Source organism: Oncorhynchus tshawytscha, linkage group LG16, assembly GCF_018296145.1.
Source record: "Oncorhynchus tshawytscha isolate Ot180627B linkage group LG16, Otsh_v2.0, whole genome shotgun sequence".
NCBI classification, from domain to species: domain Eukaryota; kingdom Metazoa; phylum Chordata; class Actinopteri; order Salmoniformes; family Salmonidae; genus Oncorhynchus; species Oncorhynchus tshawytscha.
The window spans coordinates 14,619,218-14,638,667 of NC_056444.1; the positions used below are offsets into that span (position 1 = coordinate 14,619,218).

A 19,450-nucleotide genomic window follows, 5' to 3' on the forward strand; every position below is an offset into this window, starting at 1 on the left:
ACACACAGCCTTTAGTCTTTTGTTTTCTCACACACAGCCTTTAGTCTTTTGTTTTCTCACACACAGCCTTTAGTCTTTTGTTTTCTCACACACAGCCTTTAGTCTTTTGTTTTCTCACACACAGCCTTTAGTCTTTTGTTTTCTCACACACAGCCTTTATTCTTTTGTTTTCCCACACACAGCCTTTATTCTTTTGTTTTCTCACACACAACCTTTAGTCTTTTGTTTTCTCACATACAACCTTTATTATTTTGTTTTCTCACACACAACCTTAAGTCTCTTGCATACAAAACTCTTGGTTTCCCTCGCTCTCTCTCCTGCTTTCTCTCTCTCTCTTTCTCTCCCTCTCTCTCCTGCTTTCTCCCTCTTTCTCTCTCCTGTTCCAGAGTTATCCATCAATACTTAGACCTACAGTACTACGGAGATGTAAACAAGCTGCCAGTAGCAGAATCAGGGCCAGGCCAGTCAGCCAACACTACTGCTAAATGTTTTACAATTCAAGTTGTGCAGTGAATAGGAAAGTATCTACACTATGGATAGAACCTTTTTATCTCATATTGGCTCTATATTTCTCATGGTTAAAGCATCCTTCTGTCAACCTACAGGTCAACAAGTTTAGTAATGCAGAGGTTACATCTTCCTGTATCATAGGTTATTTATTCCACTTCCTTTCTTTATTTCTTTCTTTCTTTCCAATTAGATTTTTATTTTTGAGAACAACATCTACTACCGTTCGACGGTGGAGAGCCGATCGATCCGCCTGGTTTCCACCGGCAAGGAGGGGGTCATCTTCAATGGGCTCAGCGATTGGCTGTACGAAGGTGAGATTGGCTGATGTGAATACTGTATTATTGGTGTTCTGGGTGGTGATGTCTATCCCATTGCATTGTCGACCCCAAAGAATGTGGCACTTGAATAAAAATTATGGAGTTATTATTTAGGCTAGTCAGAGGTGCAGTGAACAAGTGATTTAGAATCATACCAAAATGGCGTTAAAAACAGGAAACCTGCCAATTTGCTCCAATTTGCCAGAGTTCTCACCACGGCTGTTCTACATGAGTGAATTAGCATTAATTAGAATTAATTCAGCAGAATTAATATTCACCGTCTGTTCTCCACTCTGATACAGATGTCAGGTTTTCTCAACGTTGTTTTGTCTGTTTTGACTGGACTGATCAAAGCTCACCTGAGTCCACCTCAGTGCCCCCGCCTCATCCCCTGAGGACCAGACTGCCTCTCAACTCTTCTACTGTTCCTCGTGTTTTATTCTCTCTTTTCTTCTCTCTTTTAATAACATGGAGAAAGAGAGAGATGGAGAACTGTCAGGAAGGGATGGAAATTGCTGTCTTTTATTTAGGGCCTCGTGTAGTGCTCAATGGGTGGACTGGCACTTGGGTCTCTACTAACTAGGTCTCTTGTGACTAGGGTTGCAAAATTTGTGGGACTTTCAATAGATTTTGAAAGAAATCCTGGTTTGAGGATTCCGGATTTCTTGCTTATTCCCTTCTGATTTTGGGAATCCCAGGTAATTGAAAGTTCCCTACTTGTGACAGACTGTGACAGTCTCTAGTCTCTTGAGCAAGCAAGATTTTACAATGACAAATATAAATGTGTGTGCGGCGTGCATTTAAAAAGTGTCTGCATGTAAGTGTGTGTGCCTGCGAGGTTGCTTGCACTAAATATTGCTTCTACACTCAAACTTTGTGTTAATGTGTGTAGTCTGTGTATGTAGTATGTGTGTGTTACAGTGTGTTTGTAGTATGTGTGTGTTACAGTGTGTATGTAGTATGTGTGTGTCACAGTGTGTATGTGACACACACTTTTATTCCTTGTCCCCAACGCTCTAGGCGACCAGTTTTGATAGCCTTTAGCCGCACCCTCATCCTACTCCTCCTCTGTTCCTCGGGTGATGTGGAGGTAAACACAGGCCCTGCATGTCCCCAGGCACCCTCATTTGTTGACTTCTGTGATCGAAAAAGCCTTGGTTTCGTATATGTCAACATCAGAAGACTCCTCCCTAAGTTTGTTTTACTCACTGCTTTAGCACAGTCTGCCAACCCTGATGTCCTTGCAGTGTCTGAATCCTGGTTTAGGAAGGCCACCAAAAATTCAGAGATTTCCATGCCCAACTATAACACTTTCCGTCAAAATAGAACTGCCAAAGGGGGAGGAGTTGCAATCTACTGCAGAGATAGCCTGCAAAGTTCTGTCATACTTTCCAGGTCTATGCCCAAACAGTTCGAACTTCTAATTTTAAAAATTAATCTCTCCAGAAATAAGTCTCTCACTGTTGCAGCCTGCTACCGACCCCCCTCAGCTCCCAGCTGTGCCCTGGACACCATCTGTGAATTGACCGCCCCCCATCTAGCTTCAGAGTTTGTTCTATTAGGTGACCTAAACTGGGATATGCTTAACCCTCAATCTCACACAAATCATCAAGGAACCCACCAGGTACAACCCTAAATCTGTAAACAAGGGCACCCTCATAGACGTCATCCTGACCAACTGGTCCTCCAAATACACCTCCGCTGTCTTCAACCAGGAGCTCAGTGATCACTGACTCATTGCCTGTATCCGCTACGGGTCCGCGGTCAAACGACCACCCCTCATCACTGTCAAACGCTCCCTAAAACACTTCTGCGAGCAGGGCTTTCTAATCGACCTGGCCCGGGTATCCTGGAAGGATATTGACCTCAACCCGTCAGTTGAGGATGCCTGGTCATTCTTTAAAAGTAACTTCCTCACCATCTTAGACAAGCATGCTCCATTCAAAAAATGCAGAACTAAGAACAGATATAGCCCTTGGTTCACTCCAGACCTGACTGCCCTCGACCAGCACAAAAACATCCTGTGGCGGACTGCAATAGCATCGAATAGTCCCCGCAATATGCAACTGTTCAGGGAAGTCAGGAACCAATACACGCAGTCAGTTAGGAAAGAAGAGACCAGCTTTTTCAAGCAGAAATTTGCATCCTGTAGCTCTAACTCCAAAAAGTTCCGGGACACTGTAAAGTCCATGGAGAACAAGAGCACCACCTCCCAGCTGCCCACTGCACTGAGGCTAGGTAACACGGTCACCACCGATAAATCTGTGATAATCGAAAACTTCAACAAGCATTTCTCAACGGCTGGCCATGCCTTCCTCCTGGCTACTCCAACCTCGGCCAACAGCTCCGCACCCCCCTTAGCTATCTGCCCACGCCTCCCCAGCTTCTCCTTTACCCAAATCCAGATAGCAGAAGTTCTGAAAGAGCTGCAAAACCTGGACCCATACAAATCAGCTGGGCTTGACAATCTGGACCCTCTATTTCTGAAACTGTCCGCCGCCATTGTCGCAACCCCTACTACCAGCCTGTTCAACCTCTCCTTCGTATCATCTGAGATCCCCAAGGATTGGAAAGCTGCCGCGGTCTTCCTCCTCTTCAAAGGGGAGACACCCTGGACCCAAACTGTTACAGACCTATATTCATCCTGCCCTGCCTATCTAAGGTCTTCGAAAGCCAAGTCAACAAACAGATCACTGACCATCTCGAATCCCACCGTACCTTCTCCGCTGTGCAATCCGGTTTCCGAGCTGGTCATGGGTGCACCTCAGCCACGCTCAAGGTCCTAAACAATATCATAAACTCCATCGATAAAAGACAGTACTGTGCAGCCGTCTTCATCGACCTGGCCAAGGCTTTCGACTCTGTCAATCACTATATTCTTATCGGCAGACTCAGTAGCCTCGGTTTTTCGAATGACTGCCTTGCCTGGTTCACCAACTACTTTGCAGACAGAGTTCAGTGTGTCAAATCGGAGGCCATGTTGTCCGGTCCTCTGGCAGTCTCTATGGGGGTACCACAGGGTTCAATTCTCAGGCCGACTCTTTTCTCTGTATATATCAATGATGTTGCTCTTGCTGCGGGCGATTCCCTGATCCACCTCTACGCAGACGACACCATACTGTATACTTCTGGCCCTTCTATGGACACTGTGCTATCTAACTTCCAAACGAGCTTCAATGCCATACAACACTCCTTCCGTGGCCTCCAACTGCTCTTAAATGCTAGTAAAACCAAATGCATGCTTTTCAACAGTTCGCTGTCTGCACCTGCACGCCCGACTAGCATCACCACCCTGGATGGTTCCGACCTAGAATATGTGGACATCTATAAGTACCTAGGTGTCTGGCTAGACTGCAAACTCTCCTTCCAGACTCATATCAAACATCTCCCATCCAAAATCAAATCTAGAGTCGACTTTCTATTTCGCAACAAAGCCTCCTTCACTCACGCTGCAAAACTTACCCTAGTAAAACTGACTACCCTACCGATCCTCGATCCTACCGATCCTTCGGCGACGTCATCTACAAAATAGCTCCCAATACTCTACTCAGCAAACTGGATGCAGTTTATCACAGTGCCATCCGTTTTGTTACTAAAGCACCTTATACCACCCACCACTGCGACCTGTGTGCTCTAGTCGGCTGGCCCTTGCTACATGTTCATCGCCAGACCCACTGGCTCCAGGTCATCTACAAGTCCATGCTAGGTAAAGCTCCACCTTATCTCAGTTCACTGGTCACGATGGCAACACCCACCCGTAGCATACGCTCCAGCAGGTGTATCTCACTGATCATCCCCAAAGCCAAAACCTCATTTGGCCGCCTTTCCTTCCAGTTCTCTGCTGCCTGCGACTGGAACGAATTGCAAAAATCTCTGAAGTTGGAGACTTTTATCTCCCTCAACAACTTTAAACATCTGCTATCTGAGCAGCTAACCGATCGCTGCAGCTGTACATAGTACATCGGTATATAGCCCACCCAATTTGCCTATCTCATCCCCATACTGTTTTTATTTTATTTACTTTTCTGCTCTTTTGCACACCAGTATCTCTACCTGCACATGTTCATCTGATCATTTATCACTCCAGTGTTAATCTGCTAAATTGTAATTTCACTCCTATGGCCTATTTATTGCCTACCTCCTCATGCCTTTTTCACACAATGTATATAGATTTTTTTTTTCTACTATGTTATTGACTTGTTTATTGTTTACTCCATGTGTAACTCTGTGTTGTCTGTTCACACTGCTATGCTTTATCTTGGCCAGGTCGCAGTTGCAAATGAGAACTTGTTCTCAACTAGCCTACCTGGTTAAATAAAGGTGAAATAAAATAAATAAATAAATGTAGTCTGTGTGTGTCACAGTGTGTATGTAGTCTGTGTGTGTCACAGTGTGTATGTAGTCTGTGTGTGTCACAGTGTGTATGTAGTAGGTGTGTGTCACAGTGTGTATGTAGTAGGTGTGTGTCACAGTGTGTATGTAGTAGGTGTGTGTCAGTGTGTATGTAGTCTGTGTGTGTCACAGTTTGTATGTAGTCTGTGTGTGTTACAGTGTATATGTAGTAGGTGTGTGTCAGTGTGTATGTAGTCTGCGTGTAATCTGTGTATGTGTTTACTGTTCACTCATGACCCACCCCTACCCCCAGATTAGTTTGAATGAGATTTTAAGATACAGAGGAGCCCTCCCAACAGCTATATTAGTCTAACTCCATTTAAACCCTGACATATACTTGTGAAGCGCTGAAGGCCTGGCAATTTACACTAATCATTTATGAAGGAAGATTAATCTTTCAACGAGACGGGAGGGAATTTAGCCTGAGCTTGACCTGCCTCACAATGTAGACCTGCTTCACATATCATGTCACTCAATGCAGATCTCTGACAGACTGTATTCATTCTGCAATAACACATCAAACGTGTGTGTGTGTTTAGTGGTGACATAACCCGCGAAAGGGAGAGAAAGCCCTTCCCAGGTTGTGTAACATCTGTTTAGATCTGGACCAGATGGCTGCAGGGTCAGTGACAGTGTCAGACACAGAGAGGAAAGCTCTCCCTGGAGGAAAGCTCTCCCTGGAGTAAAGCTCTCCCTGGAGGAAAACTCTCCCTGGAGGAAAGCTCTCCCTGGAGGAAAACTCTCCCTGGAGGAAAACTCTCCCTGGAGTAAAGCTCTCCTTGGAGGAAAACTCTCCCTGGAGTAAAGCTCTCCCTGGAGTAAAACTCTCCCTGGAGGAAAACTCTCTCTGGAGGAAAACTCCACGCTTGCATTCTAGATGAGATTATCATTGTGTGTGCCCCCTGTCTGTGTTTATACCTACAGTTGAAGTCGGGAGTTTACATACACCTTAGCAAAAGACATTTAAACTCTGTTTTTCACAATTCATGAAATGTAATCCCAGTAAAAATTCCCTGTTTTAGGTCCGTTAGGATCACCACTTTATTTTAAGAATGTGAAAATAATTTATTTCAGGTTTTATTTCTTTCATCACATTCCCAGTGGGTCAGAAGTTTACATACACTCAATTAGTATGTGGTAGCATGGCCTTTAAATTGTTAAACTTGGGTCAAAAGTTTCTGGTAGCCTTCCACAAGATTCCCACAATAAGTTGGGTGAATTTTGGCCCATTCCTCCTGGAAGGGCTGGTGTAACTGAGTCAGGTTTGCTCGCACACGCTTTTTCAGTTCTGCACACAAATGTTCTATAGGATTGAGGTCAGGGCTTTGAGATGGCCACTCTAATACCTTGACTTTGTTGTCCTTAAGCCATTTTGCCACAACTTTGGAAGTATGATTGGGGTCATTGTCCATTTGGAAGACCCATTTGCGACCAAGCTTTAACTTCCTGACTGATGTCTTGAGATGTTGCTTCAATATATCCACAATTTTCCTGCCTCATGATGCCATCTATTTTGTGAAGTGCACCAGTCCCTCCTGCAGCAAAGCACTCCAATTACATGATGCTGCCACACCCGTGCATCACGGTTGGGATGGTGTCCTTCGACTTGCAAGCCTCCCCCTTTTTCCTCCAAACATAAAGATGGTCATTATGGCCAAACAGTTCTCTTTTTGTTTCATCAGACCAGAGGACATTTCTCCAAAAAGTATGTTCTTTGTCCCCATGTGCAGTTGCAACTGCAGTCTTGTTTTTTCATGGCGGTTTTGGAGCAAGGGCTTCATCCTTGCTGAGCGGCCTTTCAGGCTATGTCGATATAGGACTTGTTTTACTGTGGATATAGATACTTTTGTACCTGTTTCCTCCAGCATCTTCACAAGGTCCTTTGCTGTTGTTCTGGAATTGATTTGCACTTTTCGCACCAAAGTATGTTCATCTCTAGGAGACAGAACGCGTCTCCTTCCTGAGCAGTATGACGACTGCGTGGTCCCATGGTGTTTATACTTGCATACTATTGTTTGTTCAGATGAATGTGGTACCTTCAGGCATTTGGAAATTGCTCCCAAGGATGAACCAGACTTGTGGAGGTTTACAAAAAAATGTCTGAGGTCTTGGCTGATTTCTTTTGATTTCCCCATGATGTCAAGCAAAGAGGCACTGTGTTTGAAGGCAGGCCTTGAAATACATCCACAGGTACACCTCCAATTGACTCAAATTATGTCAATAAGCCTATCAGAAGCTTACAAAGCCATAACATAATTTCCTGGAATTTTCCAAGCTGTTTAAAGGCACAGTCAACTTAGTGTATGTAAACTTCTGACCCACTGGAATTGTGATACAGGGAATTCTAAGTGAAATAATCTGCCTGTAAAAAAAATGTTGGGAAAATAACTTGTGTCATTGTCACGACTTCCGCCGAAGTCGGTCCCTCTCCTTGTTCGGGCGGTGTTCGGCGGTCGACGTCACTGACCTTCTAGCCGTCATTGATCCATTTTTCACTGGTTTTGTCTTGTCTTCCTTCACACTTGGTTCCAATCCCATCAATTACATGTTGTGTATTTAACCCTCTGTTTCCCCTCATGTTTTGTCGGAGATTGTTTTATTGTATGTTTGTGCAAGTCATGTGTGTGTGCGACGGGTTTTGTACCCACTTATGTTATTTTTTGTATATTTTTGTTTTTGGAGTTGTATGAGCACTTATTAAAAGACTCTGTTTATACCAAGTTCGTTTTCCTGCACCTGACTTCCCTGCCACCGACACACGCCCATTACAGTCATGCACAAAGTAAATGTCGTAACCGACTTGCCAAAACTATAGTTTGTTAACAAGAAATTTGTGGAGTGGTTGAAAAACAAGTTTTAATGACTCCAACCTAAGCGTATGTAAACCTCCACCTTCAACTGTATGCCTGACAGTGTGTGTGTGTGGAACACTGACAGTGTGTGTGTGTGGAACACTGACAGTGTGTGTGTGTGGAACACTGACAGTGTGCGTGTGGAACACTGACAGTGTGCCTGTGGAACACTGACAGTGTGCGTGTGGGACACTGACAGTGTGTGAGACACTGACAGTCTTGTGTAAGGGGAGTCAGAAAGACAAAACACCCAAGGTGATTATAGAACATTTGTCATCTGTGGCCTGTCTGTCAGACTAACTGCTCCAGCAGCAGACAACATCCTGAAATATGATGTGGCCCAGGGACAGAGCCAGAGAAGTCTGGCACGGCACGATAATAGTCACACACACTGTTGATACGAGCTGTGTCTGCATACCCCACGGAGTCTTGGCTGGGATTGCACATTTCGCACACTGAGAAGCTTATGTTTGTTGATTTGTTTGTGTTTTTTTGTGTTTACGGCAGTGTGGTTTATCGGCGCTGCAGCTGAATGTGTAAGCCTCTTTTCTGTGAAAGAAATAGTACAAGGACTTTATTTTGACTATTTTCTACATTGTAGAATAGTAGTGAAGACATCAGAACTAGGAAATAACACATAGGGAATGATATAGTAACCAAAAAGTGTTAAACAAATCAAAATGTATTTTATATTTGAAATTCTTGAAATAGCCACCCTTTGCCTTGATGACAGCTTTGCACACTCTTGGCATTCTCTCAACCAGCTTCACCTGGAATGCTTTTCCAACAGTCTTGAAGGAGTTCCCACATATGCTGAGCACTTGTTGGCTGCTTTTTCTTAACTCTGTGGTCTGACTCATCCCAAACCATCTCAATTTGGTTGAGGTCGGGGGATTGTAGAGGCCAGGTCATCTGATGCAGCACACCATCACTCTCCTTCTTGGTCAAATAGCCCTTACACAGCCTGGAGGTGTGTTGGGTCATTGTCCTGTTGGGAAAAAAATGACAGTCCAACTAAGCGCAAACCAGATGGGATGGCGTATCGCTGCAGAATGGTGTGGTAGCCATGCTGGTTAAGTGTGCCTTGAATTCTAAATAAATCACAGACAGTGTCACCATCAAAGCACCCCCACACCATAACACATAACATGCGGAGATCATTTGTTCATCCATACCTTGTCTCACAAAGACACAGCGGTTGGAACCAAAAATCTTCAATTTGTTTCCAGCTGACTACCTCATGAAGCAGATTGAGAGAATGCCAAGAGTGTGCAAAGCTGTCATAAAGGCAAAGGGTGGCTATTTGAAGAACCTCAAATATAAAATACATTTTGATTGGTTTAACACTTTTTTGGTTCCTACATGATTCCATATGTGTTATTTCATAGTTTTGATGTCTTCACTATTATTCTACAATGTAGAAAATAGTACAAATAAAGAAAAACCCTTGAATGAGTAAGTGTTCTAAAACGTTTGACCGGTAGAATACATTACATTTTTTCCCTCATCAATCTACACACAATAACCCAGAATGACAAAGTGAAAATAGGTTTGTAGACATTTTTGCACAACAGAAATACATAAGTATTCAGACCCTTTGCTATGAGACTCGAAATTGAGCTCAGGTGCATCCTGTTTCCATTTATCATCCTTCAGATGTTGCTACAACTTGATTGGAGTCCACCTGTGGTAAATTCAAATGATTGGACATTATTTGGAAAGGCACACTCCTGTCTATACAAGGTCACACAGTTGACAGGGCATGTCAGAGTAAAAACCAAGCCATGAGGTCAAAGGAATTGTCCGTAGAGCTCCAAGACATAATTTTATCGAGGCACAGATCTGGGGAGGGTACCAAAACAATTCTGTAGCATTGAAGATCCCCAAGAACACAGTGGCCTCCGTCATTCTTAAATGGAATAAGTTTGGAACCACCAAGACTCTTCCTAGAGCTGGCCGACTGGCCAAACTGAACAATCGGGGAAGAAGGGCCTTGGTCAGGGAGGTGACAAGATTGTGTCAAGGCACAGATCTGAGGAAGGATACCAAAACAATTCTGTAGCTTTGAAGATTTCAAAGAACACAGTGGCTTCCATCATTCTCATGGCCGATGAGCACCGATACGTTTTATCAATAATTTCTCTTCATATGACAAGGATTGACAAGGATTTTCCAGTAAATTGCCAACTTGATTGCATGACGATGACTGCTTGTCTAGCTTGCTAGCTAAGATTTTGAAAGTATGATGTTGACATGATCAGTCCAATCAAAGCTACGGTGTATATATAACATGATTTGGTGTCATTTTATCTGTGGCCAATGACCTTGAGCCTTCTTGGATGGGCACTTCTAATGTAAGTCTATGACACATCACCCAAGGGTCTTGAATTTTCGAGCCATACCCGTAGATTTTGCGGTGACATGAGTGACAGAACACCGAGCCAATCATGGCGCAACTAGGAAAGATGACCAGCCCCTCAACTCTGTTTTTCCACTGGCTGCCCCAACCACCACAGAAATAACTGAGCTAGGCTGAAACACCTACATTTTGGAGCTGACTTACTCAAGAAAGCAAAAAAAAGACAATGTTTGTATGCGGCTTTATTAACTCAATGATTAATTTATCAGTTTGCAAACTGATATGTGACAGGTATTAATGCCAAAATAACATGCAAGACACACATTTTTAATATATATATATTTTTTTGATTAACAGGTGGGGCTCAAAACAGGTGGGGCTCTGTCTTGGAACAGAAATATGACTCTCCGTGTCATTAGTTTGGCCCACCTGATTCTGTCACATTACATTCAGTAGCTTCTATTTCCCACCTGCCTCAGTAACAGGCCGCTCATGCATAAGTAATGTGTGTGTTAGGCAGTGAGTCATTTAGGCCCAGAGAGTGTGTGAACCAGGGCGAATAGACGAGTGAGAGACTGCTCACCTGGGTAATCATAGTTGTGGAGATAGAACAGCTCAAAGGAACAGCTCATGGAAACAAAGGCAGGTTCAAACACACACACACACACACACAGTGTTTTTATGCATGTGTGCACGTGGACGTGCCTGTGTGTGTGTGTGTGTGTGTGTATCTTCACCTGGCACTACCTATCAATAGAGTCCCCTCAGGGATGTGAGTGTGTTTCATATTATCCATATCACCCTGCATCATTTCAAACACATACACAGGCTCTGTAGTGACCACAAGACGTCACAGGTTTTTGATGAAGTAAGCCGAGCTCCAACAGGACACTTTCTGTGTACCTCAGCATCAGAAAAGGGGTCTCTCACTCACTCACTCACACACACACACATGCACACAAAATGTCCTTGCTTACACCACCCTACAATGTTGCACCTGACTGGGAAATTACTTTTCTGTTCCCTTCTCTGGTATGGTTCTCTTGAGTGGTTGGTCGATGTTGCTCTCCAGTGGTTGGTCGATGTTGCTCTCCAGTGGTTGGTCGATGTTTCTCTCTTGTGAGATTAAAAGCAGTGTTTTGATTTATGACGAGAACATACTTCAGCATTTTTATGAAATTTACGACAGCATTGATCCAAACCGACTATGCATCGCAAATGATGTTTGTGTCAGTATTTAACATGACTGATGTATCTCACGCACGTCAGCACTGGGTATTGTAATGTAGTTCTATTCAAACACATAATGGGTTTCTGTTAGAGTTTCAACACCTTTATTATTACTGAAAACTAAAGGATATTTCTCTCCTGTCCTTTTCCAGAGGAGATCTTCCAGACCCATATTGCCCACTGGTGGTCTCCGGATAGTGCCCGGCTGGCATATGCCACCATCAATGACACTATGGTGCCCAGGATGGAGATCCCTATGTTCACAGGAACTACTTACCCTACTGGGAGGGAGTATCACTACCCTAAGGTTAGAACAGTATAATTACTAACCTATTACCAACAAAATATTTTCTACTACAACGCTACACCACGGTAAATTGTACCACCGCTCAAAGGTCATGAAACACACAAAAAGGTTCAAAAAAGTACAACCAATCTTGGGAAATGGGAAACTACTCCAGCATGGAGTTAGTTCTGTCTTCAGGCGTGTCCTTCATAAGGCAGATGCACTTAAAATGTCCAATAAGAACAGTTGTTTTAATAATGGCATTTGCAATCATAGTGTCTCTCTGCTGTCTGTCCTCCGTGCAGGCTGGGGAGGAAAATCCAGTCATCTCTTTGTATGTGGTCAACCTGAACGGGCCCCTGCACACCATCGAGATGAGGAGACCTGAAGACCCGAGGATGGGGTACACCACCCCACACAACCACACTACCCTTACTAATCTAACCTCTGTACACAACCACACTACCCTTACTAATCTAACCTCCAAATACAACCACACTACCCTTACTAATCGAACCTCCGTACACAACCACACTACCCTTACTAATCTAACCTCCGTACACAACCACACTACCCTTACTAATCGAACCTCCAATTACAACCACACTACCCTTACTAATCTAACCTCCGTACACAACCAATCACTACCCCACACTTACTAATCTAACCTCCGTACACAACCACACTACCCTTACTAATCGAACCTCCAATTACAACCACACTACCCTTACTAATCTAACCTCCATACACAACCACACTACCCTTACTAATCTAACCTCCATACACAACCACACTACCCTTACTAATCGAACCTCCAATTACAACCACACTACCCTTACTAATCTAACCTCCGTACACAACCACACTACCCTTACTAATCTAACCTCCGTACACAACCACACTACCCTTACTAATCTAACCTCCGTACAAATAACAACCCACACTACCCTTACTAATCTAACCTCCGTACACAACCACACTACCCTTACTAATCTAACCTACAAATACAACCACACTACCCTTACTAATCTAACCTCCGTACACAACCACACTACCAAATTAACCTAAAATACCCACACTACCCTTACTAATCTAACCTCCGTACACAACCACACTACCCTTACTAATCTAACCTCCAAATACAACCACACTACCCTAACTAATCTAACCTCCATTTACAACCACACTACCCTTACTAATCTAACCTCCATTTACAACCACACTACCCTTACTAATCTAACCTCCATATACAACCACACTACCCTTACTAATCTAACCTCCAAATACAACCACACTACCCTAACTAATCTAACCTCCATTTACAACCACACTACCCTTACTAATCTAACCTCCAAATACAATACTACTCAAATGCTAATAGCACATAGGCCTACTATATATAGCATGGCTATATATCCTTGTGGATTTTAAAGGGGTGAAAACATGCAATATGTCAGTAGAATGTTCCTAGTCCTTTATCCTAGATGTTGAATATACATTAAACACTCTTATTTGTGTTTGTGTTACAGAGAGTACTATGTCACCATGGTGAAATGGGCGACTACCACCAAACTGGCAGTGAATTGGTTAAACAGAGCCCAGAACATATCCATGCTGACGTTGTGTCAGGCCACCACCGGCGTCTGCACCAAGGTGCGTGTGTGTGTGCATCATCTTTAGCTACAAACACAGCTGTTTTTCAGCCTACTTTGTTAGCTTTTCTTAAACTTATGATTGACTTTTCTTTCAAATTATGTATGTTTTAGAAACATGAGGACGAAAGTGAAAGTTGGCTACACAGACAGGTAAGAAAGAAACATCAACATGATTCAAGTACAAATCATTTCTTTTTAGGGCTGTTAATCTGTCTTTTTTATAGTACTTCAGATTAGAATGACAATCCATCATTTCTAGATATGTTATAATTAAGCAATAAGGCACGAGGGGGTGTGGTATATGGCCAAAGGATTCTTCAAAGTAGCCACCCTTTGCCTTGATGACAGCTTTGCACACTCTTGGCATTCTCTCAACCAGCTTCATGAGGTAGTCATCTAGAATGCATTTCAATTAACAGGTGTACCTTAATAAAAGTTCATTTGTGGAATTTCTTTCCTTCTTAATGCGTTTGAGCCAATCAGTTGTGTTGTGACAAGGTAAGGGTGGTATAAAGAAGATAGCCCTATTTAGTAAAAGACCAAGTCCATATTATGGTAAGGACAGCTCAAATAAGTCAATTGAAACGACAGTCCATTACTTTAAGACATGAAGGTCAGTCAATCCGGAAAATGTCAAGAACTTTGAAAGTTTCTTCAAGCGCAGTCGCAAAAACCATCAAGCGCTACGATGAAACTGGCTCTCATGAGGACCGCCACAGGAAAGGAAGACCCAGAGTTATCTCTGCTGCAGAGGATAAGTTCATTAGAGTTAACTGCACCTCAGGTTGCAGCCAAGGCAAAGGGTGGCTACTTTGAAGAATATAAAATATATTTAGATTTGTTTAACACTTTTTTGGTTACTACATGACTTCATATGTGTTATTTCATAGTTTATATGTCTTCACTATTATTCTACAATGTAGAAAATTGTTTAAAAAAAATCAATAAAGAAAAACCCTTGGATGAGTAGGTATGTCCAAACATTTGTCATATGACTGTTAGAATGAGGAGCCGCTGTTCTCCAAAGACGGTCTGAAGTTGTTCTTCACCAGAGCCATCCCACAGGGAGGCAGGGGCAAGTTCTTCCACATCTCCATGTCCATCACACAGGTACTGTACACTCCCTTTCTACACTCTCTATTCTGTGTTCTGCATGTGGGCTTCCATACGCTACAATTGCTTTCTACAGCAATGTACAGCATAGCATAGACAACACCACTCCAGAAGGTGAATGGGCAAGACCAAAAATGTACAGTAAGTGCCTTTGAACGGGGTATGGTAGTAGGTGCCAGGTGCACCGGTTTGTGTCAAGAACTGCAACACTGCTGGGTTTTTCATGCTCAACAGTTTCCCGTGTGTATTAAGAATGGTTCACCACCCAAAGGACATTCAGCCAACTTGACACAATTGTGGGGAGCATTGGAGGTCACATGGGCCAGCATCCCTGTGGAACGCTTTCGACACCTTGTAAAGTCCATTGTCCCAACGAATTGAGGCTGTCCTGAGGGAAAAAAGGGTCGGGGTGCAACTCCATATTAGGAAGGCGTTCTCAATGCTTGCTTTACTCAGTGTGTCTATCTCTTCCTCCTTCCCTCTCCAGCCCAACACCAGCACAGACACGCTGCAGTCCATCACGTCTGGAGACTGGGACGTCACCCAGGTCCTGGCCTACAACGAGAACATCCAGCTAATGTGAGCTCCTGACGCAGCTGGGCCACACACACACACACACTTACATGCATTCACATGTAGTATACACACATTCTTTGCTGTGATTATAACACAAACACCCATCCACAACAAAATTCTCTCTCTCCCCCTCACTCTCCCTTTCTCCGGAGTAGAGTAGAGTATTTTTTATCCTCGGGAGGCATGTAGTAAAAACACATTGGATACATGACAGTAAAGTAAATAGGCAGTTAACGTCATAGATTTAGCCGGTGGTAACTTGTGGAATAGACACCGGCTGGAATGTGGTTTTAACCAATCAGCCTTTTGGATTAGACCCAACCAATGTATAAATGACAATACATATACTTGGGGAGCCGCTCTGAGAGAAGCAACCTAAATTCATCAAACAAGAGATGCTGGGATTCCTTCAGAATGAATTGCACCTTACGTATGACCCCCGCCCCCCTGTCAAATTTGTTCCTGGCCTACTTAAGTTTCAAAAAACATCCTCACCTCATATTTCATTTATGTTACATCTCTTCCAATGTCAAGACCTGCTGTTGGAACTGTTGGTACTCTTGCTGCTTATATCAAGCCGACAAGTTTCTGTTCAACTGTACCGCTGGAGTCCGCTGCACTCTTTACACTAACCTACTTTTCTCACTTCGTAGACTCCTTACATTTGTGACTACGGAAATGCTTCAATGACGTAATGTTGTGTGCACCCATGCATTTGTTATATTATGTATTAGTTGAACATATGTCCAACTTGAAATGTTTATTATTATGTATCTTGCAGATACTTCTTGAGCACAGAGGACGATCCGAAACGCAGGCACCTCTACAGGTAACACATACATAGCTCTGAATAACTGTCTCTAATTCTGTCCTCTTCTGTTGTGCCTAGCTATGTTGCACCCACCCACCCAAAATAGTTATTTTCGTTTCACTTGGTTACAATTTAGGTGCCAGTTGTCCTGGATGCTTTGAGGGGCTTTGCTCTCAGTCTGAAAAATATCTAGGAGAAAGACTTGGCTCAGTGTCCTCTTTTTGTGTTTGCAGTGCGGACACAGTGGGCCCTTTCAACAGACGCTGTCTCTCCTGTGACTTCTACGAAGGTTGTGGCTACGTCACAGGCTCCTTCAGCCACAGCATGAGCCTCTTCCTGCTTAGCTGCAAAGGTGGGAGCCATCGGTTGATTGGTCTGTCTCTCTCCCCAAGTGATCTATTTTTTCAGTCATATGAACCTTTGGTCCCTCACCTCTGAGAGACACTCTGAGACAATGAATTCAATGTATATGTTGGTTACAGATGATATTTGGTCACAAACACAATCCTTTGTTCAGTGTATTTCAACCAAGGCCTCTACTCAAGAGGGTCTAACAGCAGCAGCCCAAATATTCAAGTTTCAGGTTAATGTCATGTGCAGTGTACAGAAATGCCATTCTTGTAAGTTCCAAACCCAGCAATGCAGTAATCAATATCAATGTAGCACTAAAGATAAACATAAGGTAGAATAAAACTCAAATCAAATCAAATTGTGTTGGTCACATACACATATTTAGCAGATGTTATTGCGAGTGTAGCAAAATGCTTGTGCTCCAACAGGAAGTGAGAAGTCGAATTTCAAAACAGAGCCAATTTAAATCCCTGATAGATATGGATGTGCTTGCACTTCCCAGGGCTTCCACTAGATATCACCATCTTTACATCCTAGTTTTAAGATTATACTATAAAGGAGGGGCTCATGAGACCCATTTTAGTGAGTGGTCTGTCAGGTCGCCTCAGTCTCATGAAGCGTTCTCCCGAGAGAGTGTCCTCTCGTTCCAGGGCTTTTATTCAGACAATGAAATTCTCCGGTTGGAACCTTATTGATGATATTTAACGGAACATTTTGAGTTTTTGTCATGGAGAAAATGGTCGCGCCTCCATGAAGATGGATTACTGGACTGAACACGCTAACAACAGGTGGTTAAATGATGGGCTTTATGGAAAAAATCTGTCATTTATTGTCGAACTGGGATTCCTGGGAGTGCCTTCTGATGAAGATTATCAAAGGTAAGTGAATATTTATAGTGTTTTTTCGAACTAATGTTGACTCCAACATGGCGGAATTGTCTAGTTGTTTATAAGCAGGTACTGAGCGCCGTTCTCAGATTATGCTTTTTCCGTAAAGTTATTTTTAAATCTGGCACAGCAGTTGCATAGAGGATCAGTCTATCTTTAATTCTGTGAATAACACTTGCATCTTTTATCAATGTTTATTATGAGTATTTCTGGGAAAATCACCGATGTTTTGGAATCAAAATATTACTGCACGTAACGCGCCAATGTAAACTGATTTTTTGCTATAAATATGCACATTATCGAACAAAACATACATGTATTGTGTAACATGATGTCATATGAGTGTCATCTGATGAAGATCATCAAAGGTTAGGGATTCATTTTATCTATATTTCTGCTTTTTGTGACTCCTCTTTTTCGCTGCAAAATGGCTGTGTGTGTTTTTGTGACTTGACTATGACCTAACATAATCATATGTGGTGCTTTCGCTCTAAATCATTTTTGAAATCCGACACTATGGGTAGATTAACAAGATATTTATATTTCATTTGCTGTATTGGACTTGTTAAAGTTACATATTTCTAAAAAATATTTTAGAAATTTGCGCGCTGCCTTTTCAGCGGAATGTTGAGGTGGGGTTCCGCTCTCAAAGCACTTCATAATGACAGAAGTGAGTAAGAGTAGTTCAGTTACCTTTGCTTTCTTGGGTACAGGAACAATGGTGGACCTCTTGAAGCAAGTGGGGACAGAAGATAGGGATATGGAGAGATTGAATATGTCCTTAAATATTCCAGCCAGCTGGTCTGCACATGCTCTGAGGACGTGGCTAGGGATGCCGTCTGGGCCGGCAGCCCTGCGAGGGTTAACACGCTTAAATATCTTACTCACGTTGTCCATGGAGAAGGAGAGCCCACAATCCTTGTGTAACATATAAGCTGGGAGTCGGAAAGCAAGTGCAGGTGGTGAGTTTAAACGGAACATAGACCAATACAAGAAACACGAGTAGCGTATAGACATGAACCATAGTCAATACTGCATGGGGAAGAGAACTAAGGAAATGACAGATATAGGGGACGTAATCAGTGAAGTGATGGGGTCCAGGTGTGTCTCATGATGAGAGACAGGTGCACGTAATCATGGGTGTGTGTAACGATGGTTGCCAGAGCCGGTGGTAGGTAAACTGGCGACGTCGAACACCGAAGGGGAGGAGCGGGAGTAGACCTTGGAGGCGTGCTGCGTTGGGGTCACTATGTTATCCTCATAGCGGGCAAAGAAGGTGTTTAGCTTCATGGCTGGTTTTCCCTTTGTAGTCTGTAGACCCTGCCACATACAGTGCCTTGCAAATGTATTCACCCCCCTTGGCATTTTTCCTACTTTGTTGCATTACAACCTGTAATATAAATGGATTTGTATTTGGATGTCATGTGATGGACATACACTAAACAGTCCAAATTGGTGAAGTGAAATGAAAAAAATTACTTGTTTAAAAAATAAATAAAAAATAAAACATGGAAAAGTAGTGTGTTCATATGTATTCAACCCCTTTGCTATGAAGCCCCTAAATAAGATCTGGTGCAACCAATTACCTTCAGAAGTCACATAATTAGTTAAATAAAGTCAACCTGTGTGCAATCTAAGTGTCACATGATCTGTCACATGATCTCAGTATATATACGCCTGTTCTGAAAGGCCCAAATAGCTCTCCAAACAGGTCAGGGACAAAGTTGTGGAGAAGTACAAATCAGGGTTGGGTTATAAAAAAATATCAGAAACTTTGAACATCCCACTGAGCACCATGGGACGGCAGGGTAGCCTAGTGGTTAGAGTGTTGGACGCGTAACCGGAAGGTTGCAAGTCCAAAACCCCAAGCTGACAAGGTACAAATCTGTCGTTCTGCCACTGAACAGGCAGTTAACCCACTGTTCCTAGGCCGTCATTGAAAATAAGAATTTGTTCTTAACTGACTTGCCTAGTTAAATAAAGGTAAAATAAATCAAATTAAATCCATTATTAAAAAATGGAAAGAATATGGCACCACAACAAACCTGTCAAGACCAAAACTCACCAAAACTCACAGACCAGGCAAGGAGGGCAGTCACCAGCGGAGATTG

General features: G+C 43.0%; 1 protein-coding gene across 3 annotated transcripts in view; it reads left to right on the forward strand.

The window, feature by feature from the left end:
- Nucleotides 1-19,450, forward strand: part of LOC112234051 (dipeptidyl aminopeptidase-like protein 6) — a 369,775-nt gene that overhangs the window by 325,225 nt on the left and 25,100 nt on the right. For all 3 annotated transcript variants that reach the window (XM_042298805.1, XM_042298806.1, XM_042298807.1), the window contains 9 exons: nt 701-821; nt 11,813-11,967; nt 12,252-12,349; nt 13,476-13,599; nt 13,713-13,751; nt 14,604-14,711; nt 15,202-15,293; nt 16,072-16,119; nt 16,335-16,453. In XM_042298805.1, the coding sequence (XP_042154739.1) occupies nt 701-821; nt 11,813-11,967; nt 12,252-12,349; nt 13,476-13,599; nt 13,713-13,751; nt 14,604-14,711; nt 15,202-15,293; nt 16,072-16,119; nt 16,335-16,453 (904 nt within the window). The remainder of the gene's footprint in view (nt 1-700; nt 822-11,812; nt 11,968-12,251; nt 12,350-13,475; nt 13,600-13,712; nt 13,752-14,603; nt 14,712-15,201; nt 15,294-16,071; nt 16,120-16,334; nt 16,454-19,450) is intronic.